Here is a 27,452-nt window from a genome sequence, read left to right as displayed (position 1 = left end):
ACAACTTTACAATTGTTCTTTCTCCATCATGAATACGAATTCACCAACGTGACTACTGTTGTAAATCCATCCCCACTTCACAGACATTATTTCTGGAGCAGAGGATCCATGGATTCACAGACTGACCATGAGTTCAGGTTCCGTCTACAGTTGAACAGAACATTGGACTAATGGCTGGATTGGACCTGGTTTCATTCTCTGACTTGGTCATCCATCTTGGACAGTGATCCTGCCTGATCTGGACCTGATCTGGAACCTGAACTCATGGTCAGTCTGTGAATCCATGGATCCTCTGCTCCAGAAATAATGTCTGTGAAGTGGGGATGGATTTACGACAGTAGAGTCACGTTGGTGAATTCGTATTTGTGATGGAGAAAGAACAATCGTACAGTTGTATTTCCTGTTTGTAATTCTGGTCTAAACTTACTCATTCATATTCTGATAAAATACACACAATACATTTAATGTACGACTGAAGTCATTCAAAAGTTTACACTTATTTTGTTTTTGCACAACTATAGACTTATATACACACATATCTGTATGATGCACACAAATATTTGGACAGCTTCCTAGCCCCATATGAAAAACTATAGAAAAAGATTACATATAACATGAAAAATAAGCCAAAACTTGTAATTTTCTGAGATTAAAGTTATATTCTTTTCTGAGCTGTCAAAATTTCAAGTTGAAACAAGCATATCAGTCTGAGTTCAGCAGTTAGACTTTGATAAGACAAGACAACAGGTCTTTGATCCATTAAGGTCATTGTTTTATTGAGAAATTTCATAGACATAAAATTACAATTATATTCTTATGACTTAACGCTTTTGTCAAGACATTTTGTCCTTATTCTTATGAATTTTTTAAAAAATATCAGATTTCTTCAGACCTTGGTGTGGCTCCAATATTTCACTGTAAAATTTCAATAGTCTGTGTATTTTTTTTCTGCACTATCACTATGCAAATGTTTCCAGACATTCCAGCTTTTGGTGACTTGGCAGGACAAACGGTCCAGTGTCTCACCCCTCTCTGTCTCATTTTGTCTCTCAACAGGCTTTTGTAGTTGAACATTTCACTTTGTTGACTTGATAAATGATCTGTTTTCACATGACTCAAAGCCACAAAAGCCAGCTGTTTGACTTTGTTTGGCAAATGCTAGTTTTGACATCGAACAAGCAATCCAGAGGCTGTTACAGGGCAAATGTTGTAAGTTTAACCACGCTATTACACAGCCTGCAGCAGTCAGCATCTGAAAAGAGAAGTTAGATGAGGGTGCAGTGTTGTTTAATGTCAAATAGAACAAAAAAAAAAAGCACTCGGAGAGCGCAGACCTCCACCAAGACAGTTACCCGCCCACCCCCATCCCCCCGATCACCACCAAAATTTAATCATTTGTTCCTTGTGCCAGTATCAACATTTCCTGAAAATTTTATGAAAATCTGTCCATAAGTTTTTGAGTTATCTTGCTAACAAACAAACACACAAAGCAAAGTGATCACAATACCTGCTGGCGGAGGTAAAGAACAAGAATAAAATGCAGATTTTTAAAAAACTAAACTAAATAGGGATGCACTATAACTAATAATAACATAATAACTAATGATTATCAGTCCAGTATTGTAAAAAAATGATGTCATTCAGATAATGTTGATAATTAAAGTTTTCACTGATAAATACAGCCCATAATAATAAAACTAAATTGCTTAGATTTGGTGCATTTCACCAGTACACAGTGCACATTGTTGCTTTGCCAACTGCCATGAAAACCAAGAAGAAGAAGAAGCAGAGGTGTGGATCAGTCCACTGTTTGTCAGTCAAAGGGTTTTCAGTTCTTTACTCTGGTACAGCTGTAGGACCAAGAGGAAGATCCAGACCCAGAGGAAGATCCAGACCAAGAGGAAGATCCAGACCAAGAGGAAGATCCAGACCCAGATCCAGATCCAGTGGTTGTTTTGTCTGTTTTGGTCTGACAGCAGGAGAGGAAGAGGGACATTCAAAAACACTGAACGTCCAAACAGCTGATCGTAGCTTAATGCCCCAGAACAGTGATCAATCAGCACCAAAGTAGGTGTGGACATCTGTAGCCACGCCCACTTTCACCTCTGCTAAATCCCAATCCCAGTTTAATGGCTGTTGTCCTCGTTCAGCCTTTTCCTCTCCATAGGGACACATTATAGAGAAAAAGCAGAACAGAGCTGAATGTGTGAAAACAGCAGTCGATCATCTCCAAATTCTGTCTGTGGCATAAATAGAACTGAAAATCCTTGGTCTATTGTCCATTTGAAGCAGACAGAGGCTTTAGGTTCTGTAGAAGCCTTTATTGGACTATTAACAGAGTTTAACACTGACTGGAAAGAAGAAAAGAACTGGAAAAATGGGAAATATTGGGGTTTGGGATCGGTATCAGTTATGAGAAGCAGGAAGTTATTGGTTATCGGTATCGGTTGTAAAAAAAAAAAAAAAAAAAAAAAAAACAATTACGGTGCATCGCTAAAACTAAACTAAACTATGGCTACCAGCTGATGAAAATGGCCTCAGCTGTGTGTTTATGTCATCACTGTGTGTTTATGTCATCATTGTGTGTTTATGTCATCACTGTGTGTTTATGTCATCACTGTATGTTTATGTCATCACTGTGTGTTTATGTCATCACTGTGCGTTTATGTCATCACTGTGTGCTTATGTCATCACTTTGTATTTACCTGTCCATGTTTTCCTGGTGTCTCCAGATGGTGAGGATGAGTACAGGTCATATGGAGGGGGACCTGCAGCCCCTCTACTTGCTGCTGACTGACTGTTACATCTACCTGCTCAGAAAAGGTACACATCTGCCAAACTGGTACATATTGGTTTGATTTGAGCTGAAGAACATAAACTACCACATGTACCTGTTCATGTATAAACACAGCTTTCTAGTGGGACCAGATCTAGTCAAGGCTCTGTAGGAAAATGTATTGAATGGAGTTGGAGTGGGGGTCACCAGTAGAACGGGGCTGGTTTGATCCCCTGCTCCACTGATCACTGACTAATCGTCATATTGAAATGTGCTCTACTTCCCTCTGAAGGTGCAGCAGAGAAGCCCTACACCGTAGAGGACGCCGTTTCTTACAATGAACTGGACTACCTTTCAGTAAGATGGACCAGTTTGGATTTGTCATGTCACTTTTTGATAATATACAGTCACGTATGAATTAAAAGTTTTGTTTGGAAATTACCTCCTGTCAAAAACTAACAAACAAACACATACTGTAACTGTCTAACTCAGACACAAATGGACCACAGTCTGTGGACCCGTTGAATCCAGGTGTTTCTTTTCTAACAGGGGTCTGGGATTCAAAACAATAAGGACTAATGTCAGAATATAGTTTTATATTATGGGATAAATATCACTGCATTGGTTTGTTTGGTTTAAATTATTATCTTCGTTTCCAAAATGACTCAGATGGTTTGGACTGAATTTATATATTTTTTTTTAATCCATGAGAAAAATCTACCATTAAACTATAGTGAAATATTGATGTTTCTATACTATATGGACATAAATATGTGGACACATCATGTCTCCAGCTGTCAGATGTCCTGTTCATGAGGATCGGACACAGAAACATCAATATTAACAAGAAAAGCACTCGGAGAGCGCAGACCTCCGCCAAGAGAGATGATCTGATTCTCCTGCTTTTCCAATGCTCACTGGTTGTTTTAATGCGGTTTTCTTTCAGGTGGGCCTCAACCAGCAGACGGTGACAGTGGTTTGTACCAACAGGAGAAGGAAGTTCCTGTTGGACACGGCTGATTCCTCACTGACTCTGTGAGTGTTAGAGGTTTCAGAATCAGCTTCATGAAGATGAATAACCAGAAATATTCACCTTTTTCATAGAACACTGAACGTGAAGCAAACGTTCATGGAACTCAGGTTTATAACATTATGTGTTAGATTTGAAATGGAATATCCTGCAGTTTCTGGGTTTAACAAATAGCTAAAACACAACAAACCACACAAGTTCAAACTCAGCTCAGATGTCATCGTGAAATGTAGGTTAGCAGGTTCATGGGTTTACAAGCTACTTTTCTACAAACAGATGCCATATCCTGTTTTCATATATTATGGAAATCATTGTAAATACTAGTTACAAACTCAAAAATTGCAAATGAATGCCCCTTCACATTGTATTTTCCACTGGAGTACTGGGAAAAAAATTAGATCCACGAAATGAAAATAACCTTTGACCTTTTCAACATGGCAGAGAGTGGCAAGGGGTTCATGGTCAATGATAAACAATGCTTTTATTAACATTCTTTTGCACATTTATAGTACACACAATTTGCAAAAAACTGTTGTATCAGATGAATGAACACGTCCAAAACTATTTTTTATTTTATTTTATCAGGTCAACAAAAGCACTTGAACACAACTCAAACATAATTTTGAATTCACAAATGGAGAGGATCATCTTCCCGATAGCATCTGAAGGCAGCATTATTAGCAGAATTTACAGTCTGAAACATATGTCAGTGAGCTGTTTTTATTTGTATGTTGATTGTAAAACTAATGATGAGCAGGTCCTTGGTTTTCCACAACAGATGGAGACGCTGTCGGTCAAACTACTGTGATATCCATCTGAGCATGACACACGCTGGAGGATTTTAAAAACTTGCTGCTCATTCTCTGCTTGTGGCTGTTTGTCACAGCAACGAGGTTTTATGTCTGATGAGATGGTTAATAATTTACAAATAAATGTAATATAGAACACGAAGGTAGAGAATAGTAGCTGGACTGTTGTAAAAGGGCAGGTTTGTTCAGTGTCTTCACACAGTGTCAGTGAAATGTCACCTTTGGCATCATCTCAACTCACTTCAAATCATGACCAAAAAAAGTACTGGTATCCACAACTTTTATCCACTGGTATAGAATAAATAAAGTCCAGTTGAGCTGGTGCTGGCAGTGGAAAAGTACAATAATGTGATGACTGTGGCCATTCTGGACTGGACGGAATGGTAAAGGAACATTTACATGACACACAGGCAGTAATAAGCATGAACTAACGAACATACAAATGAAAATGATCAGTTTGTTTAGTAAAAAAAAAAAAAGGTCTAATTTCAGCTCATTTTCAAACTGTTTTGGTCAAATTTATTTATCACTCATAAACAATTTCTGACCCTTTGCTGTTAAATTTTAGATTTACAATTACAATTACAATCCAAAGTCATGGGATGAACTCGGCCACTTTGGTTTTTTTAATGCATTCATCATTTATTTCTATATATTTTCCAACTTGTTTATGTCGCGTGTTGAAAAGACACAGATCAATGAGTCTTTAATGGTGTTGTTTGACAGTGACTCTGCTCTGTTGGCTTTATAATCAGTGCAACTGCAAAAAGGGTCATAGAACAAAAAGAGCTGAGACAGAGGTTACAAACCTCAAACCCACACATGGAGTTGGGCTCAGGTTCTAACCTCAGTATGTCCATGTAGCTTCAGTCTGAGACTGTGTTTCTCATCTCATTTGTTTTTTTTTTTTTTTAGTTGGTTCCTGTCTGTCCTCAAGTCGGCCATGGTGAAGGGCTGCCGTGAGCCCCCCTACCCGTCTGTCCTGACCGATGCCACCATGGAGAAACTGGCTCTAACCAAGTTTGTGTCCCAGGAATGTCAGTGTGAGGTACAGAAGTGCAGAGGGCGGGGCAGATGTTGGGGCCCTCCTGGGCCTGGGTCACCACCAGTGCTTTTCTTTCCTCCAGGTGTCTGAGGCTTGTATCCAGCTGTACTCACTGGTCCACTGGGAGGATCCCATGGACATGACTCTGTCCCCACAGGGTGACACGCCAAGCTCTGGAGGGTCTTCTAGTACCAAGGAGGGGCTTCTGCAGTACCGGGCCGGTACCACCTATTTGGGAAAGGAGCTGTGGAAGGGCTGCTACCTCATCCTCAGGCACGTGTAGAAGGATTTATCTAGGAAATTTGTGGTCAGATCCATGGCAGAAATCAGTGATAGTTGTGATTTTAACATTAATACCCAGGCTTCTGTCCCTGTAAGTGAGTATGTATGTTACTGCAGATGCACAAGCCTGTTGCTGATGCTAATGGTTTTCTTGTTTCACTGCAGCAATGGGATTCTGTACCTGTACGCAGAGAGAACTGATGTGACTCCTCTGCTGTCAGTCACAATGGGGTAAATGTCTTCAGTCTATATTAGACTACGTTCACACAGCAGGTCTTAATGCATAATTCAGAGTTTTGGGTGAAATCCGATTTTTTTTATGTGTTGGTTCATATTCCACATTAAACGCGACTTCTATCAGTTTTGAGTCTGAACTGAATGTGACCCTGAAGTGACCCACATGCACAAAAGAGGTTCTGATGGAATACGTGACCACGCAGACACACACTGTTTACGGAAGGAAATATGGTTTCCCTCCGCTCCTTCTCCTGGGATGTTTGTTGCATTTCAATAACATAAAGGTCAGATAAATGTGACCTGGCCGTTCAGACTGAAGTCACATTGGAAAATATCAGATATGTATCAGATTTAGGACCACATATGAAAGTGGTCTGGGTCAGATTAGTGCTGTTCAGACTGTCTTTAACAGATCAGATACAGGTCACATATGGACACAAAATCAGATTTAGGACACATTTACCTGCATCTGAACGTAGTGTTAGTTCAAATGACTCTCCAAAGCAGGCTGCAGTTGTCGTTAATGTCGTCCCTGACCTTCCTGTGAGCTACAGTATGTATTTCCATGCTCTTTGTTTATCAGAGGAGAACACTGTGGAGGCTGCCGTCGCTCCAACAGCACCGAGCGTCCTCATGCCTTCCAAGTCATCCTGACGGAGCGCCCCCCGCTGGAGCTCAGCGCCGACAATGAGCAGGACATGGCTGACTGGATGCAGCTGCTCTGCCAGTCTGTGTCCAAGGGGGTAAAGAAGGACCGGGTTCCCGTGGGGTGTTGAATTTACAAATCTGCCTTTAATACCTTTAAAAAAGTGTTTAAAACATTAAATTTGATCTGATAGGTCTTCAGTTCTGTGGCCATAAACGTATTTGCTGTATTGTGTTTAAGTGTGTCTGTTAAATGTCCAGTTGACTCAGTTTCAACCTGACAATTTATACGGAAAATAGATCCAGTTATCTCTGACTCTGCAGCCCTCGGTGAGAAATGACTCAGAACAGTGGGAATCAGGTTGTTGGAGTAAATAAATACATTTTTTAAAGTTCTATGAGTTCTGAATTTTTGCCAGTATGGCTGTGAAATAGGCATTAAATTCTGTTCTAATTTGTCTTAAAAAGTCTTAGGTTGAACTTGTAGAAACCTGTAGGAACCCTAAAAGGAAAATCCCACTGATTTTTTTAATGACTTACACTCACTTCATCCTCCATATGATCTGTGTGGTTAACACTGGCCTCAACTGTGACCTTCCTTTGCATTTCTTCCAGGTTATCCCCCAGGGTGTGGCCCCCACCCCATGTATCCCATGCTGCCTTGTGGTGACTGACAAAAAGCTGCTGACTTGCCATCAGGATTGTCAGACGAGTTTTTTCCGCTCGCTGGGCAGCGCTGATATCTGTGACATCACAGCCGTCAGTCTGGAGGCCGATAAGGAATACTGTGTCATTGTGAGTCAACCTGTTTATGTTGAACGGATACAGCAGAACCTCAAAATACGAGCTTAATTCATTACATGTCTGAGTTCATTTTGCAATTTGATCCTTTTACAAATACATTTTCCCCATTGAAATGAATTGAAATATAATTAATTCGTTCCAGCTCCAAAAACCACCTAAAAATTCTGTCTTAATGGTTTTTAAAACAGAATAAATTCAGTTTGAAAGAAAATAATTATGAAAACCTGATGAAAGATGCATATATGTATATATGCACGTAATGCAAAAGAAAACAGTTTTTAATAACAGATTTACCTTGGAAGTGGAACGGAAGAGACAAGTTAAAAACACACATTTACAATTAAAACATAATCAATAAAACATAATAATCAATTACAAATAAAGTAAAAGGGAAGACTACAGATTGAAGACTTTCAGTTGTTCTATGCACAGCTGATCACAGATGTTTTCAGCTCATGCTAAGTACTGGATGTTAAAACTGTTGTTTCTTCAAAGCCTATGAGTCTTTTTAGTTCATTTGTGTCGTTTTTTTTTTTTTTCTGTAGAAATGTTCATATTGCATAAACAGGTACTGGGGGAAACCACAGTTCCATCTGTGTTGCCATGGTAATGCTATGAGATGCTTTTAGCAATATACACATTCTTTACATCCGTGGAACCAGAAGAACATCAGCTAAAAGCTCAAAAACCAACTGTCTGAACACAGAACACAGCACAAACAACAAGCATTTAAATAAATGAGCAAATATGTAAAAGAAACCAACACAAACCAGAGTATGTCAGGAATAATTTCATAAAACAGAAGACCAATGAGACAAACTAAGCACATCCCATAGTACAGGTCATATTTCTGTACCACTAAAACTGACTGGACAAACCAAATAAGAGCAAAAATAAAGGTGGAAATCTGAAGTGGTTATTCTGAATGTTGTCTTTGCTGTTTTCTGATCTATGGTTTTGTCTTACATTGAAATAATTCAGATGGAAAATAAATGGACTGTGGTTTAAAGGTTCAGGTGGTTGAAAGTTTCAGGTGGTGTCTTCAGGTGTGTCCATGCTAATCACACCCCCTGTTCTGAAGCATCACTGTGTGGTTCTGGTTCTGCTGTAGGAGTTTGCAGCAGATCGGGCCCAGTTCCTCCCTCCTTGGGTTTTGTATTTCAGTGGCTGTGAAGACAGAGATCATCTGCTGCAGGCCTTAGACCGCACCTGGAAGGACATTTACCAGGTACATGACAGGGGGCACAAATGGGTCTGGACCCTCCACTCCAACATAAACGGGTCCAAGTGAGCCCAGGTCAAATCAGTGGGTTTTCAAGACACATGTTATTTTGTCATGTTACAAATAATCATTTGTATTATATTTAGGTCAACAAAAGAATGATTTCATGTTTGAAAATATAAATTTTTAACATTTTTAAAATCATTTTTTTAATGTTTTGAAAATTTGAAAAGCAAAGTACATACACAGGTACATACAAAGGTAAGCGGTGAACTGCCAGACGTTAAAAAAAAAAGGTAAGGTTAAACAAAACTGAAAAATAATGTACATTTCAGAATTATACAAAAAGGTGAACAAGAAATGGGTTAACAACTTAAAGCAGTTCTGCAGCAATGGAGGTTGATCAAGCCTCGAAAGTTGGTGCTACCAATTCCTCCAGGTGTCCCAACGTTTGTGAATTCCTTCCAACCCCCTGTGTCTGCATAAAAGTAGTGTTGGAACACACTTTGGTACCATACCGTTGGGAGCATTATTTGAACAGTGTTGGACTGAAGAAAGTAGTGTGTTACCAGGTGCAGGTTTGATGGGTCGAGTTGCAGAAAGAAAGCCATTGCTGAGACTTCAGAATAAGAAAAAGAGGTTTGGCTGGGCCATGAAACACTGCCAGTGGACTACTGAAGACTGGAAGAAGGTGTTATGGACTGATCAAACCTGCAACTGGAAGTCTTCTGTTCACAGTGTAAACTGACACTTGCTTACTACGACCACTATCTTCACTGTGCTTTCAGCTGTTGTCCTGTCAGTCTCCTCTCGCTCTAGCTGTTGACTGTCAGAAACTTGTCTTCTGATTCTGTTTGTGGCTTTGGCTCTGCCAGACCTCTTTCTGTCAGCATTTCCCAGTCCAGTTTCTGAGTGCCTTTGGGTGGTGAAGGAAACTGGACTTACTGACACCTGGACTTTCTTGGACATTTCTCTGTAGGACAGACATACATTTTTAAGTGTTATGGTGGTCTGTCTCTCTTCTATCATTAATTGCCTTCTCCTCTTTTCCATTTTTATAGTAACACTACTTTTTGCAGTACAATACTGTTCAAATAATGCTCACAACGGTATGGTACCAACACTACTTTTCTGCAGACACAGGGGGTTGGAAGGAATTCACAAACGTTGAGACACCTGGAGGAATTGGTAGCACCAACTTTCGAGCTTGATCAACCTCCATTGCTGCAGAACTGCTTTAAGTTGTTAACCCATTTTTTGTTCGCCTTTTTGTATAATTCTGAAATGTACATTATTTTACAGTTTTGTTTAACCTTGCCTTTTTTTACCTCTGCAATTCACCGCTTACCTACCTTTGTACCATTTCAAGCTGTTCATTGGACTTGAACTGCTTGAATTTCAAGACAAAACTGGAAAAATTGGGATGTTCTAAAAGTTTTGACTGGTAGTGTATACTATATAATATTTAGTATATAACAGCAATAGAACAATGTCAACATCCATTTAATGAGTGAATCCTTCCTTTGGTTTTACTGTTGAATGAATCAAAGGTTCAGATGTAATTCTATTCTAAATGAATGCGGGTAATTTTGACCCAAATATGGAAGCCTGGGGTAGTAAAAGAAAAACTACAATTTCATAAAATCCATAATAGATAACTTTAAAATGTAAATGGTATTATGTCAGTAACATGTTTTAGAAGAATATGAAATAACTTTTCATTACACAGATATTACAATAAAATAACCTGACAGGGTCATTTTGACCCAGTTTAGCATCTGGACCGTCCTCATGTCCTGGTCCTGGTCAGTCCTCATCCATGTGCTCCCTGTTTGTTGATAGGTGGACCTTCCTCACAGAGACATGTGGGACCCGTCGGTGCAGAAGCGCTGTGGCGAGGCCTTGGCCCTGATGAAGAGCGCCTGGCAGAGGTCCGACAGTCTGGCCCGAGGCAGAGCCCAGAGGGAGCCCTGGTGCTGATGGACCACCCACACCATCCAGACCACCCAGCTGACCGCAACCACGAGGCACCGCCACAGGAACATGGGCGTGGTGGAAGGAGGACATGGACGGACAGATGATGGAACTCTGGATGGTTGGATGTGAGGTGAAACCAGGCTGATGTTACATGAAAGTCTGAGTCTTTCTCAGTCGTTTCTCCTGAGGAACTGTCCAGCAGAACCAGCTGCACACGGTATGGTCTGACATGAGACGGTCCAAAAGGGACCCACATGGACGCTGCTCAGTCCTGGTGATGGAGGTTTTTAATGCACTATTTAGAAGAAGTCCTCCAGAAATACAGGATCAGAAACCGTGGCCTCAACCTAGTGGATAAAACTCTGCAAATAAAAAAAAAAAGAACAGGAAGCACCTCCCACTTCTCACCCCAACGTTTGACCTTTAGACAAACTGAGGATGAGACACTACAGTAAAAGGTGCAACATGTAACATGTCAAATCTGTTCTATGTATGAACTCCTGTTTTATGTGAATGGGTTCTAATGAGCATTTACATTTACATGCACTAATATTCTGAATATGATACTGAGCTGAATGGAATGGGGGTCGTCAAACAGTGTAGAACATTTGGATATTTAAATCCAGCCTTTCTCTGAAGTAGGGATGCACCATAATTGTAAATGTAGTTTACCACCACCGGAGTGTGAATGTGAGAGCGAATGAATAATGGGTCAATAATGTAAAGCGCTTTGGGTGTCTAGAAAAGCGCTATATAAATCCAATCCATTATGATTATTATTTTTACAACCGATACCGATAACCAATAACTTCCTACTTCTCGTAACTGATACTGATCCCAAACCCCAATAGTTCCCATTCTTCCAGTTCTTTTCGTCTTCTTTCCAGTCAATGTTAAACTCCGTTAATAGTCCAGTAAAGGCTTCTACAGAACCTCAAGCCTCTGTCTGCTTGAAATGGACAATAGACTGAGGGTTTTCAGTTCAGACTATTTATGTCACAGACAGAATTTGGTGATGATTGACCGCTGTTTTCCCACATTCAGCTCCGTTCAGCTTTTTCTCTATTATGTATCCATATGGAGAGGACAAGGCTGAACGAGAACAGCATCCATTAAACTGGGGTTGTGGGTGGGATTTTTGCAGAGGTGAAAGTGGGCGTGGCTACAGATGTCCACGTCTGCTTAGGTGCTGAGTGATCACTGTTCTGGGCCATTAAGCTACGATCAGCTGTTTGGACGTTCAGCGTTTTTGAATGTCCCTCTTCTTCTTCTGCTGCTGTCTGAACAAAACAGACAAAACAACCACTGGATCTTCCTCTTCTTAGTTTTTATGGCAGTTGCCAAGGCGACAACTTGTACTGTATTGGTGAAATTTACCAAATTTAAGTAATTTATATTATTATTATGGGCTGTATTTATCAGTGAAATGTTTAATTATCTGAATTATCTGAATGACATCATTTTTAAGATATCTGCCCGATAATTATCGGCACCCACAGTTATTGTGCATCCCTACTCTGAAGGGACTGTTGTGACATGTAGGATGTGGACTATTGGGTGTTTTTTTCAGTGTTTCTAATGCATGACCAGTACGTGGACCAGTCGGACTTTGGATAACCAGTTGTGATGCACAGTCACATGTTTCTCATCAGAAGGACAGACACGGTTATTTTTGAGTATTATGACAAAGTATATGACAAGGTTTTTTGGATAGAAACAAGTACTGCACTGGCTGAGCTCCTTAAGAAGGAGGTGAAAGGAAAGGATGGAGTGGACATGAGATTAGAACCCACCACTGAACTGAAGGGTTTTTACACAGAACAAACGCAAGAATATACTGGATCAACAGCTGGATGATGCAGAGCTGACTTTAGGGACAAGATGTAAGTCTATATTTTATAAGTACTGACATAAAAACTGTTTGGTAAATCAATCTTTAAAATTTAAAGGACAGTTAATATATTAATACCGATATCTAGGGACTGGAGTTAGTAAATGTGTTGTTCCTGTTTTTAACTTCATTTCCCATCATGCAGTGTGGTACTGTGTTTCCTGTTATCTGTCATGAGTATAGCAACGTGATTGTAAAATGACTAATATCTTCCAAAATATTGGTCCTATCAACTTACTGTTTTCACTAGTCTGTTCAATGACCAAAACTACAGAAGTATGACAAACTGCAGCAGTCAGCTCTGTATGGATTTAGTGTGATACCCAAGACACACACACACACACAGAGTCCACTTCCCTTTAATAATATAAGATGTATAAATTATAAAACTAGGACAGAATGTTGAACCTCTTCAATAATCAGATTTTTCATCCCCCTTTTAAAGCCACGTTTGTCCGTCTGGTTTCTGTCCCAGGTTATATTTCATCAGTTTCCTCACCAACGTAAACTTCTCCTAAACTCGGTTTGTTTGAGTTCAGACGCTGCTGATGCACAAACAGTCAAGTTGGTTTGTAGTTAATAGTTAATGGTTGAACTTAAAGCTCTTGTTTCCAAACGTTGTAATAATACAAAATCACAGCTTTAAGGAAAATAGTGGAAACTGTTTTATAGCAGAATTTAAGGCCAAATACTGGAATATTTTGTGCATGTAAATGTAGCTCTGACACCAACGTCATGTAAAGTCCTGAGCACATGTGGACATATTGCACCTTTTACCAGGAACAGGAAACTGAGGACGGTGGAATACGAGTGCCCAGGATGCCTCTGTGGACACGCCCACTTCCTGCCTCAGTTCTACTTTCTGCTGCTCAGGCCGTTCACGCCCCTGTGCAGAATTCAACGAACCCCCTCCTTTTTCAGTCAGACGGTGTTGGTGCTGAAGGCGGACGGTGGAACGGTTACAACGCAGGGGTCCACATCGGTGGGCGTGGCATCGTCTGTGGGCGTTCATGTCCCTGTGAACACTGATTGAGGCTCCTTCAGATTTTTGGGTGAAATCCGATTTTTTTGTGCATTGGTTCATATTCCACATTAAATGCGACTTCTATCAGTTTTGAGTCTGAACTGAATGTGACCCTGAAGTGACCCTCATGCACTAAAGAGGTCCTGATGGAATACATGACCACGTAGACACACACTGTGTTTACAGAAGTATCACTCCTGGGACGCAGAATTGTGATGTTTGCATTTCAATGACGTAAAGGTCGGATAAATGCGACCTGGCTGTTCAGACTGAAGTAAAATTGAAAAATATCAGATACGTATCGGATTTAGGACCACATATGAAAGTGGTCTGGGTCAGATTTGAAAAAAATTGGATTAGTGCTGTTCAAATTGTCTGTAACAAATCTGATACAGGTCACATATGGACAAAAAAATCGGATTTGGGCCACATTTACCTGCATCTGAACGGAGCCTTAGTGTTGGACTTCATCTTCACATCCTCATTCCATCTGCCCATGTGTACATCTATCACCTGCACCGTTATGTGACTTTCTTCTGCCTGTGCTTTTTTATCTGCATTTTCACTAGTCGCTTTTCCGTTGGACATCTGCACAAAACTTTATCAATATTTACTAAATGTCATAAAAACAGAAGTGCGTCAGTTTTTCCATTCAATCCAAAATGTGCTCATTAGTTTCTTTCTTCTGGTAGAAGTCAGTAGAAGTCATTCCATAAACAGGAACATAAATCTGTGTTTTGAATCTAGAATGCTCGTTCTCCCTCTGTCTCCTACTAAATTCCAAAATGATGTGGTTTCCTGGTGTGTCCACACATACACACACGTTTGGTTTAAACTCTTCTTCTCTTGTTCTAACATCCATCAACATCTGTTTTTTTTTTTTTTTTTTTTTTATTCATGTGACTCTAGTCTGACTAAAACGTCTTTCCGCTGCAGTTTTGCACACTATAACAATTTAGCTATAACTGAAAAACCACCTCTTGCCAGCGCCAAAACCTTTAATTGAAAAACAAGAGTTTTGGCAAAATTGTTGTTTTTCCATTGGACAAATTTTTATGCACAAGTTATATTCAATGGAAAAGCGACTGCTGACTGGTGTAAATGTTCAGATAAATGTGTGAATGCCTTGTTCTCCACTCTGCAGGGCCGGGTGGAGGCGTCCATGCACAGTTGCACATTGTTTTTACTGCGAGTGTTTTATTGTTTGGTAACACATACGGTTTTGTGTTTATATCATATTGTGCCGTTTTATTTCCGTTATAGAGAAAGTGAGAACAGATGTTGCTAACGGAATTATTTAATCTGAGTTTACTAACTTATTGAATTTAATCAACATGGTCTTGGTATGAAGGTAGATATATAATTGACCCTGATGATGGATCAGTTTTCTTCAACACGTCCAGTGGAAACTCGGCAGCCGACAGTTGAAGCTCATCTGTTGCGTCCCAGACCAGTTGGAGCTGCAGGTCGACTCTGTACGTGTTGATAGTTCTGGTATTATTGTTCACGTTCCTGTGCTCGTGTTGACCTGGTACAAGACACTATTCCACAGTTCCACCTCCACTGAACCAGAGCATGTGTTTGCACCGACGCCGTCAGCTGTTCAATGTTAACACCATGTGCTTCATTAGTCTTTAAACTAGAGATGCTCCGATCAAATATTTGCATCGGGGATTGGCCCCGATACCGAATTCAAAGCTGGATCTAGTATCGTGACAGTGGACAGATCCACAGTGGCCCATTATTCCATCCAGAGCCGTAGAACTGTTTATGTAAACGGCTCTGATTGGATCTAATTCTGCTCTGTGAGCGGTGCATGTGACGTCCTGCAGCAGCGACGTGCCCGACACACAGATCAGCTCTGGAGCCAGAGGAAGGTTCATCTGAGGGGCGGGATTACAGCTGAGGGGCGGGATTACAGCTGAACGTCACCAACAAAATCCAAAGCTACTGTAATATCTGCAAGGCCAACGTTCCCAGGGTGGGGAGAAAGCCTCCAGTTATAAAATGACAAACTTCATCAAACACCTCCAACGATTTTAGGGTGCAGAGCATACAGAGTTTATCAAACTAAAAAAGCAAAAAGGAGACGGTACGAAAACAGCAAACTTTGGCAGAGACCAAGGAACAAAACAGTTTCCACACAACAGGATGAAGGTAACACAAACGACTGAAATGGTTCTGGATTTTATCAACATGGATGAACAACAGCTGTCTGTGGGAACAAGGGCTTCAGGCTCCTATGAACCACCTGAAACCACCTAGAACCACCTAGAACCACTTAGAGCCACCATACCATGTGGTCAAACCAAAAGATTTATCTGAGACGGCTCTACCCAAACAGTACCAGCAAGTCTGCAAATAGATTATAAATGAAATAAAAGATGTCAGAGTGAGCCGTAGAGTTTATTATGAAGAAATGAATGAATGAATTTTTATTATTGCGTCCTGCATAAGAACATGTCCAGCCCTTACATGGGCTTATGAGACTCCAAAAATATAAACCAGACCAAATGTTTGTCTGCAGCTTCAGTTTAACCAGGATCCCATTCAGTCGTTTGTCTTCAGAAGCAGACTTTAGCTTAGCTCTGATCCTCATAAAGCCACATGAAAGGCTGTTGTGGAACATATATTAAAGTTGTGCTTTCACAGACAGCTCTGACCTCCACCTTGTCCTCCAGCCAAATACTTTTTCGGTTATTCGATTATCCAGCATATTAATAATTCAATTCCGTAATCTATCCATTTCACATTTTCTTTGAATTGGTAATTCTGGTAACACTGGTATAGTTATTGTTTGTATCGGATCGGTATTGGCACAAACTGAACCCCATGTTTCTGTATCGGGGGGCCAAAAATGCGGATTGGAGCATCTCTACTTTAAACATGGAGCAGGTGGAACAGATGACTGTGATAGAAAGGCTTTATCAGGAGAATCAGTATGTGTTCCACTAATGGAATTTGCCTTAAAGCCTAAATAAAAGGCTTTTATTTCTGGCCTTTTCTGCGACGTCCCTTAAACCAGCGGTTTTAGTTTGACACAAAAATGATCTGAACTTTTTTGGTTCGGTCCAAACCCTAGTGACACCTGGAACAGTCTGGGCTCCGTATGGATTATTGGAGATTTGTTTTTTTGTTTTGCCTGCGATGACAATGTGGCCTTTTTGTGTTGACGACCTGGACCTGGACCTGGATGGACCGGGTAGATTCTGTGGTCTGTGGTATTTGCCTTCCACTGGACACAGTCGGACATTAGAGCGTTTACATCACATTAGTTTGTGGATTCTTTGGAGAAACGAGTCAGTGAACCTGTTTAGATCCACACCAGTACTCCATCAGTATCAGATTATTATTGATCATGTAAACAGGATCATCTGATCAGCTTTATCTGATAACAGCAGTAATCTGATTCAGAGAAATCAGATTAACACACCTGGATTTGTTCCCAATACTTGTATGTCCTCACACATGTAAACAGGTTCATCGGATTTAGTTTTTTTTTATTTTATTTTTTTTATTATTTTTTTTTTTACATCTGCGCATGTGTAAAAAAAAAAACAAAACAAAACTATGTGAACTGAAGTTACACAGTGACACCGTGAGCTGAAGGAAAAAGTAAACAAACAATGAAATGAAGGATAGCAGCAACATGTGACCTGTTTTGTCGTCTTATTAGCTCCTCCCACATTAGGACAGCTGACGCAGGTGCTGGATGTTTAGAAAATGACAGGAAGTGTATGTCTTACATCATAACGTACGTACGTACTCCGAAAGAAATCCAATAATGGACGTAAACATGTAAACCAGGGTTTTCCCATTATCGTATTTCTGGAGTGAATGTTAACGTGTCACATCTGTTTACGACAATTATCAAATTACTCTTACTTATCAGATTTTATTGTCATGTAAACAGGTCCAGTGTTCATATGTAGGGGCTGGTTGTCCGTCCGTCCATGTGTCTGTACAGATACTCAGCCTGTCGAAGCCTCCAAGTGCCGTTTGGTTTCATTTCTGCTCTGAAATCTGATCTCAGGTGTAAACAGTTCCAGCTCATATGGAGTTTTTCGGACCGTTTTTTTAACGGCTGCTCTGTTTAAATAGATGCTTTTGTTTCTTTTTCTGTTTGGGTTCTGTGCAGCGTCATACAGGTCTGTGACACCGACTGATGGACTGTTAGACCACATGAACTAAAGCTGCTCTGCTTGAAGGGTGTGTGTGTGTGTGTGTGTGTGTGTGTGTGTGTGTTTGTTTGTTTGTTTGTGTGTGTGTGTGTGTGTGTGTGTGTGTTTAAAGAAGTTTTAGTGCCAAAATTTGTGTGCATAGAAAACATCATCAGTGCACATTAATCCCACTCTCTGAACACTTGATGCCACCGTCTATGACAGGGGTCTCAAACATGTGTGCCAGGGGCCAAATGTATCCCGCCAAAGGTTCCAATCTGACCCGTGGGATGAATTTACAAAGTGCAAAAATTCCACAGTCCAGGCTGTGGAACTCATTTTAGTGTCGGTTCCACATACAGACCAGTGTGATCTCCAGTCAAATAGTAACAGCAGAAGAACCCACAAAAAAGAATGACTGCAGATTTTCTTCTGGGTTTGATGTGAAAATAATATTACATTATGTCTATAAATAATGACAACATCAAATTTTTCTTTGTTTTAGTGCAAAAAATAACATTAAATCATGAAAATATTTACATCAACAAACTATCCTTTAACAGTAAAATATGAATATTCTGAACAAATATGAACAACCTGAAATGTCTAAAGAAAATTCAGCCCATTTTGAACTCTTTTCTGCCTGTTCCTCAGTGTTTAGTGTCTTTGTAGATCTGATCCAGAATGCACATGGAGAAATCAGAAGTTGAGGCAGAATACTGATAAAATTGTACTTATATTTCTTAGAAAATTTCATTTTTTTCAGATTATCCTTTTTGTTTGGATGGTTTGTAAATGTAAATATTGTTATAATTGAATGTTATTTTTTGCACCAAAACAATTTGGAGTTGTCATTATTTATTGGCTATCATGCTATTATTGTACTGGTTCGGCCCACTTCAGATAAAACTGGGCTGAATGTGGCCCCTGAAAGAAAATGAGTTTGACACCCCTGGTCTGGGCGCTCGCTCTCCTTTTTTGCATACTCTGTCATTCTCTTGTTTCATCTAAATGCTCACGGTTGCTGAATTTTGTCGTCTGGAGGCGGGCATTGAATAGAACATCTCTCCCTCTGATTGGTCAGTTTAGAAACCTGCTGTCTCCAGGTCAGAACCAATCCAAAGCAGACCAGGGCGGGTCATCCGGGGCACACTGAGGTTAATCTACGTGGCTTTGCCCTGAAGTCGGCCATTTTAACCAGACGGTTTTTTGAGGAGCACACACAAATACAAACCTGTGACGGCCTAGAAGCAGTGGCACGGCCAATGATTGGTTCTGACCTGGAGACAGGAGGTTTATAAACTGACCAATCACAGGGAGAGAGGTTCTATTCAGTGCCCTCCCCCAGACGACAAAATTCAGCCAATGTTTAGAAGGCACAGGGACTGACAGCGAGCGTGCAAAAAAGGACAGCAAGCGCATAGACGGTGGAATCAAGTGTTCAGAGTGGGATTGAAGCTGATGATGGAATCTGTGCATGAACTCTGGCACTAAATTATCACCATAGAGGTCCAAGGTGGTCTATGAGCAGGGTTTAGGATGTGGGACATGTGGTCAGTGATGGATGACATCTGCTGAGTAATGCATTGTGGGAAAAACTGATTTGATTTTGTATATAAATGTAAAGTGCATGTATAAATTTGTATCATGTGACTTTTATTGGACTGTAAATAGATCATTAATCACATCAAAGCTCCTCACACTTATAGACTCGCATGTGTTCAGACTGGTGGTGAATGTGGACCGAGGAAATAAACTCCCATAAACCCTGGTACCTGTGGTCATCTGGACTTTTAGTATTTATTATATTATATTATATTATTTTATATTGTATTATATTATATTATTTTATATTGTATTATATTATATTATATTATATTATCAGTCTATAATAGGTTTTCACAGTTTCTTCGTCCTCCATATTTCCTTCTGTAAACAGTGTGTGTCTGCGTGGTCTGGTATTCCGTCAGGACCTCTTTAGTGCATGTGGGTCACTTCAGGACCTCTTTAGTGCATGTGGGTCACTTCAGGGTCACATTCAGTTCAGACACTTTGAGTTCAGACTCAAAACTGATAGAAGTCGCATTTAATGTGGAATATGAACAAGCACACACATACCAAAAAAAAAAATCAAATTTCACCCAAAAATCTGACTTGTGCTGTAGACCTGCAGTGAACGGAGCTTCAGTCAGATCAAATAAAGAAACAGGTCCAATCAGATCCAGGATTTGTGGTATATTAAACCTGTTTTTTTTTTGTTTTTTTTAATGTAAATAAGGTTTTAAATATAAAAAAATAAATAATCTAGCAATTGGGTAACTTAGATTTTACACATAAAAATCAGGTAAGAACTGAAACTGTTTCTGTGGGCTCCTCATTCAGCTTCACTGTGGAGTTCCAACGTCAAATCCTGACCTGCATAAAAATACACAAAACTAAGAGATGCATCAAATACCACGGACCGAGAGTTCGGCTTATGTGAACAGGAGAGTTTGGCTAAATTTACACACGTTTAAATGGCGTTGAATGACACAGGAAAGTTCAACAATATGTACGAACAGCACGACAACTGTCAGAAGAACTGGTGTGAAAATAAAACAGCATGAAGGTCAGAGTGGTCGTTCTCAAACTCAGTCATGTGATACTTTTAGAACTGAGCAGCAATCCAGTCTGTTGGATGAAAGTCAGAACAGATCATCTTCCTCCTCCTGCTCCTCCTCCTCCTCCTCCTCCTCCTCTTCCTCCTGCTCCTCCTCTTCTTCCTCCTCCTGCTCCTCTTCCTCCTCCTCTTCTTCCTCCTGCTCCTCTTCCTCCTCCTTCTCTTTCCTCCTCCTCTTCTTCCTCCTCTTCCTCCTCCTCCTCCTCCTGCTCCTCTTCCTCCTCCTCTTCCTCCTCCTCCTCCTCCTCCTCCTCCTCCTCCAGTTTACACATGTTGTAAGTTGCTGTTTGTCTTTGGTTGTTTTCCACAGAACGGTATTCAAACACATCAGACATGTTGATGATGTTTCAGGTTTTTTTTACAGAAGTATGGGGAGACATTTGTTTCTTTATTCATCAATTAAAAGAATGGATTTGCAACTAAAAAAGAGATTTGAGAGCAAAAGAAAGCAACCAGGTCTGATCCTTGGACAGGGAGGGTGCTGGTGATCATGTTGCAAATCACTGGATAGATGAAGACAGGCCCACATGCAACTCTCCACCCATCACCTTAGTAGCTTTTGCACAAATCAGGTGTGCTGGAAGAGGGATCCATCTAAAACATGCAGGATAGCAGATGTGGAGGAGCAGGGCTATAGATGGATACAGACATGCATTTGAAGTGGATGACTGCATGAATAAAAATGACCAAGGTTTGGAGCACTGACTATGTGCAAAATAAAACATAAAAATAGCTGTGTTTGAAACAGGAATACACAAACTATGAACACCAACTATGAACTGAAGTAAGGATTTTATGAGGATATTCACAAGCATGAATTGGACCAAAAAGTAAGAAATGACAAAATAATACTGCAAACGAATTAAATGAAGCAGTGAAGTGATCAGTGTTTTGTATAGAACACAGCATGAGGACATATTTTGGTGTTTTCTGGTGCTGTTTTCACTCCACTTCCTAGGTCTTCAAACATCTCACAGATACAGAATGTCCAAGAGCATCCTGGGTCAAACCTCCCTGGAGAGAAACGACTGCCCCCCCCCCCCAAGTCAATGTGTTTCCTTGGAGCACCAGAGTGGAGGGAAATTCACTCAAAGGGAATTGTGTCTGCAGCTCTAAACCATCATCAGAACAGACTGTTGAGTCCGTTTTCTGTGATCAGGTCTGTACACATGCATTTGTGTTTGACTCCAGTAGTGACAGAAGAACTGCAGTCCAGTGTCTTTAATGCTCCCACTATGAGCTGACCTGGATTTGAACTACAGCAAAGACAAAATGAGATCTTTGTCACCTAATTCCTAATCACTTCTCTCTTGTTTTGCTTTGTGTAGCGTGGCCAAATTAGGTCGATGTCTTGGTTGGGGATCTCCAAAGTCCATCAGCTTCTTCACCTGTGATGCCTGCCGTCCGTGGGCTTCCATCTGCCTTCACATAGTTCTGTGTTCATCTGCACACATGTTTCCAGACATGAAACACTTTGAACAGCCAGTGTGCAGGAGTCCCCAGTGCTGTTGATGCACCATCTGAACACCACTGGGCTGTTAACTGCTGCTTCTATCTCACATGTTCTGTCCACATGACCATGGTGCTCTTTCCAGTAGCTCCTGACTTCAGTGGAATTGTGACTGATGACCAGACCTGGGCTCTTTTAGAAATAAATGTGACAGAACTTTGGACTGCTTTCCAAATCTGCTCATTTATGACATGAGTCCAGGTGCCAGGCTTCAAATGGGATATTATTTTTTTTTTGTTTTTTTTAGCTTTAGAACATTTGTCGTTCTCAGCCTTTTCTGGAGTAAATTCTCTCCATTTGTCAAAAGGGTTACTTTAATACATGAGCAATTTTTGAGTCAATATTCTGTTAACTTAGTTTGAAAACATTTCATTTCCATTGGCCAGAAATCAGATTTTGCAGAAGTTTGTAAATCCTCTGCTGAGAAGCTCAAACTTGTAAAAACGTTCAATATTAGATGTGAATTTCCTGCAGCTCTAACTTTTTTTCCACAGGTGTACTTCATGTTCAAACCTGTCCACCCCCCACTAGTGGGACAATTGTGAAGTCTCATGATGCTCCATTTACATAAATCAGGAACAAAACTACTGAACAAAACACTTACTTTGCATTGCTTTTTTATTGACATTTCTAACATTGTTGACAGGACAACTTTACCAGGTAAACAAGGGAGAGGCATCAAGAAGTTCTGGTCAGGTCAGACCACCACCAGTTCATCAGCTGTGATGAACAGAGGAAGAACGAGTGCATATGCACCAGTGCAAATGGAGCTCCTGTAAAAATACATTAAAGACTATTTCAGGTGAATTTGTAGTGGGGGGTGGGGGGGCTAATGTCATCGGTTGAAAATAAATGTAACATCTATAAAACCATAACAGCACAAATGAAACTTTGAACGGCACAAACAAAGCACAAACAAATGCAACCATTTCCATTCAATTTAGAGGAAGTGGGGGTGTGTGATGTCATCAGCTGAAAATAAATCTTGTAATATCTATAAAACCATAATAGCACAAATGAAAATTTTAATGGCACTAACCAGCACAAACGAACCACAAACGAATGCAACTATTTCAGTTAAATTTGGAGCAAGTGGGGGGCTGGCTGACCTCAGAATGGCCTATTAAAGAATTGGTTATAACTCAATAACCACAATAGCACAAACGAAACTTTAAACGGCACAAACGAAGCACAAATGAATGAGACTATTTATCCAGAGATTTTCGTTGGGTGGGGGGCCAACTTCATGCAGGGAGGGAATCATTGGATAACACAAATTCAACAGTTATTGAGCAGTGGTTGGAGAGGAGAGGATTTAGTGGAAAGACTCTGAAGTCGAACAGTTCCAGACCATAAGTCAGGACTAAATCAAGGCTGGGATTAAAGCCATGAGTGGGTTTAAGTCCACACTGACTAAAGCCTGTGGAGTCGAATAATGACAGAAGTGCATGAATGAGGCTGACTGACATCTGCTATAGGAACATGACTGGATCTGTCTGAAGGAGCAGACTGGATCTGGACTCATTATGGGATGGACCAGGAGGAGCGTCCACTGTCATAAACAGCATAGGCCAGACTAGTTTATTGGTTGGGTTGGATAGGCTCAGACTAAGATTTGACAATGAGTTAAATTAGTCTTAGGTTTAGGGTTCAGTTGTCGACATGAATTCAAACTGTCTGTGACTGGAGTCTGGAGGAATCTGATTACTACAGTGATGAGGAGGAGGAGGAGGAGCTTCATTTAAGGACATACTCCTCACAAAGCCAGGTTTATTTCAAACACAATAAATCTATAATCGGATCTAATGTCAGTGATTAATACAGCTGTAGAAGATACAGATCTAATATTCAGGAGGACACCGTTTATTTTGTGTTTTTGAACTGTTGGAGCAGTGGGGTTCATTTTTATTAGGTTTTTGCGTAAAGCTCTCTTCCTCAATTTTTTGTTTGTAAATGAAATAAGAGTATAAAGTGATGAAGTTAAACCAGACTGATCTGTCAATGACCCCTGTCCAGAGAATCAGTGTGAAGTGGACCACAGAATGAGCCTTCAGAGCAGATCTAGTGTCTGTGTACGAGAGAATGAGTCCAGATGTGTCCCATGGTGTTAGTGGGTTTAAGGCTGTTCTCAGATCAGTTTAAGGCTGTTCTCAGATCAGTTTATGGCTGTTCTCAGATCAGTTTATGGCTGTTCTCAGATCAGTTTAAGGCTGTTCTCAGCTCAGTTTATGGCTGTTCTCAGATCAGTTTCAGGCTGTTGTCAGCTCAGTTTAAGGCTGTTCTCAGATCAGTTTATGGCTGTTCTCAGATCAGTTTCAGGCTGTTCTCAGCTCAGTTTATGGCTGTTCTCAGATCAGTTTAAGGCTGTTCTCAGCACAGTTTATGGCTGTTCTCAGATCAGTTTAAGGCTGTTCTCAGCACAGTTTACGGCTGTTCTCAGATCAGTTTCAGGCTGTTCGCAGCTCAGTTTATGGCTGTTCTCAGATCAGTTTCAGGCTGTTCTCAGATCAGTTTGTGAGGGCTGACAGCTGCTCCTGTGTGTGTGTGTCCATGGATGGGTGAGTGTTTCTGCCTCCAACACAAACCACAACATTTCCAACCAGGCTCCAGCTCCACTAATCCAACACACATTTAGCTCCAGACCACTGGATTTACGCTCAAACCACAGTTACTGAGCCCACAACAGCACTGTGGCACCAACCACAACTCACACTGATGCATTGTGGGATACATGGGGTCACTACTGTACAGCAGAGCCCGGGAAACTGACAAAATGGACGTTAGCGCCGTTAGCTTGTCCGCTAATGCTAATCTATTGTTAGCTGACGTCTTGGTAACATTTAGGAGCCCGGGAAATGAACGAAATGTACAGATGCATTGTGGGATTTGTACCTGTCTGAATCACCGGCGGGGACAAACAGACGGATTCACAACAGTGGTGAGAGACAGATTTGTATTTTATTTGTGTTGTATTTTACTGTCCACACTTTCCAAGTATTTTTTATGAGGACAAGGTCAGTGATATTTGACTGTTCACCGCTGGTTCCGTTAGCGCGGTTAGCTTGTCCGCTAATGCTAATCTATTGTTAGCTGCCGTCTGGGTAACATTTGGGAGCTTTGGGTCCGTTCAATCAGTTGAATCCTTTGTGTTTTTCACAGCTTTATCCAATGAAACGGACAGAAAAGTGTGCACTGTGGAGCTGTCATTCATTGTGTCTCTTTTCTTGTCTTCCCCGTTTGTCCCAGGAGGGAGGGGGGAGTCGGCTGACAGACCCAGCTGAGGAGGCAGAGGGGCCGGTGGAGCCGGACTGAACCGGACCAGTGAAGGTATGGTGTCCTCTAGTCTGTGTCCAGTCCACTCAGTCCCATTTCCAGCAGGATTGTGTGAAGGCCAACCGCTGCAGGCTGTTGACAGAAAAGCCACTTGGAGCTGCAGTCTGAGCTGCTTTAAAGCTGTGTGTTTACAGCCTGTTGAGCACAAATGTGGAAACAGGCCAATGGACGGAGACTGGACTGTGTGTCAGCCTCACCTGCACACACACAAACCCAGAGAAAGGACACAGGGAGGAGCTGACTGATATGTGAGGAACTGCTCATCTACAGTACCTCAGTGTTTAGACACCACTAATACTACTGACTTGACTCACATTTGACATTTGTTTCCACTGACATGTCATCCACACTGGAAAGTCACTGTACTGTTGGGAATGTGACTGTTGTGAGTGTAGAAACTTGACTTAGTTTAGTTGTAGTATGTAGTCATTTGAAATATACATCCATTATAAGTATGCTCTGAATGTATACTTTAAACAAATCAAACCTGTTCAAGGTTACTTTATTTCTGCCCGTGGGTAGATTTGTTTTGCAGACATAGTGATGGCTTTTGGCATTACAACAAAACATACATACCTGTTTGGCAGGTACTTGATCGTGTGTAAAGACAAAAAGTGCTCAGTGTTCCACCATTCAACAGTATAGCAGCATGGATAAGTAAAAGAATAAAATAAATAAATAAATAAGATCAAATAAATAAAAACAAGATGCAATAAAACATAATAAAAAACTTCAAGGAGATAAAAAAATAGTCTCTGGGATAAAAACCAGGATAAGAACATAAAATTTAAAAATTAGAAGTCACAATAATAAATAGAGCAAAGAAATAGGATAAATAATTAAAATAAGTAAATAAAGTGGAATGTCACTATTTCTTATTGAGCTCAGTGATGGCGACAGGAACAAAGCTGTTTTTATAACGCTGTGTCCTGCACGTTGGGACTAAAAACCTCCATCCAGAGGAAAGGAGCTGAAATTCCCCCGTAAAGGATGGAAGTCATTTTTAACAATTGATTAAACCATCCTCTGTACCTGTTTAGTGTACAGGGAGGCGGGACAACACTGGGACTCACCAATCAGGCGACTGGACCATCTAACGATTTGATTCAGTGAGTTTCCTCTCTGCAACTGAGGTCTGAATGAACCATGCCACCAGGCAACAAGATAAAACAGATTCAATAAAGGAATGATAAAACAAAGTTAAAATGGTTTGGTCAATGTGGTCCAGTTGTTCAGTTGTGAGCTTTAAGAGTCTGTATCAGATACTAAACCCACCTGGACATTCTTACAGTGGCTTTACCCTGACCAGGACAAAATCACACATCAAATCCTTTCACCAGTGTTATTTAGTTTTGGTTCCTGTTTTATCCAATAATATCCATTAGTTTTTTATAGTGCAGTCACTGATGCTATTGTAAAATAATGTGAAAGTGACCTATTCAGTTTTCTAATATCAGCTCATAACATCATGTCAACAGCATAAGGCGTGTCACACGCCTTATGCTGTTGACACACATAGAAACATAGAAACATATAGAAACATAGAAACTGTTGACACACATAGAAACACCGTCACGGTGTTTCTATGTGTGTTGTCCAATCCTCAGCAGCTCAGTCAGCTATTTCACTGAGGTTGATGGTAAACCTTTGTCCACTGTTGGTGAATATTAAACTCAGCTCATTGTTGGTCGTACATATAGGATACAGGAGTTATTGAGCTCTAACTTGTGGAGTCGCATCACTTTCTCATCATAAATCAACCCTTCCAGAGTTTTCTTGGTGTGGTTGTTTTGATCGTCACCCAAATGCAGTGACTGTGTTCACACCTGCCCAAATAAAGCTGCTCAAGGGTCAAACAAAGGCTGCTGGAGTGAAAACACACTTGGACACAGTTGAAGTCCAACTGTTGATGTATGATACTGGGATGTGAAAGCCTCTGCACATTATGGGAGCCAAATCAGAGGGTTGAACTGTTTGTCCTCTAGGTGTCACTGCTGCTCTGTGTTGAGGCTCTGGGTGTAAAGGCAGGTCGCGTCACCTATGACATC

General features: G+C 40.7%; 1 protein-coding gene across 2 annotated transcripts in view; it reads left to right on the top strand.

Moving 5' to 3' along the window:
• plekhm2 (pleckstrin homology domain containing, family M (with RUN domain) member 2) overlaps positions 1-10,901 on the top strand; it is a 38,183-nt gene extending 27,282 nt beyond the window's left edge. For both annotated transcript variants that reach the window (XM_030138294.1, XM_030138293.1), the window contains 10 exons: positions 2,733-2,823; positions 3,069-3,133; positions 3,723-3,811; positions 5,531-5,663; positions 5,743-5,933; positions 6,108-6,173; positions 6,763-6,922; positions 7,440-7,619; positions 8,740-8,856; positions 10,693-10,901. In XM_030138294.1, the coding sequence (XP_029994154.1) occupies positions 2,733-2,823; positions 3,069-3,133; positions 3,723-3,811; positions 5,531-5,663; positions 5,743-5,933; positions 6,108-6,173; positions 6,763-6,922; positions 7,440-7,619; positions 8,740-8,856; positions 10,693-10,830 (1,230 nt within the window). In that variant the 3' untranslated portion in view covers positions 10,831-10,901. The remainder of the gene's footprint in view (positions 1-2,732; positions 2,824-3,068; positions 3,134-3,722; positions 3,812-5,530; positions 5,664-5,742; positions 5,934-6,107; positions 6,174-6,762; positions 6,923-7,439; positions 7,620-8,739; positions 8,857-10,692) is intronic.
• The last annotated feature ends 16,551 nt before the right edge of the window (positions 10,902-27,452 follow it).

The sequence above is a fragment of the Sphaeramia orbicularis genome, chromosome 7, assembly GCF_902148855.1.
Source record: "Sphaeramia orbicularis chromosome 7, fSphaOr1.1, whole genome shotgun sequence".
NCBI lineage: Eukaryota > Metazoa > Chordata > Actinopteri > Kurtiformes > Apogonidae > Sphaeramia > Sphaeramia orbicularis.
Note: the sequence above shows the minus strand (reverse complement) of the source record. Positions and strands in the feature narration are given on the sequence as shown.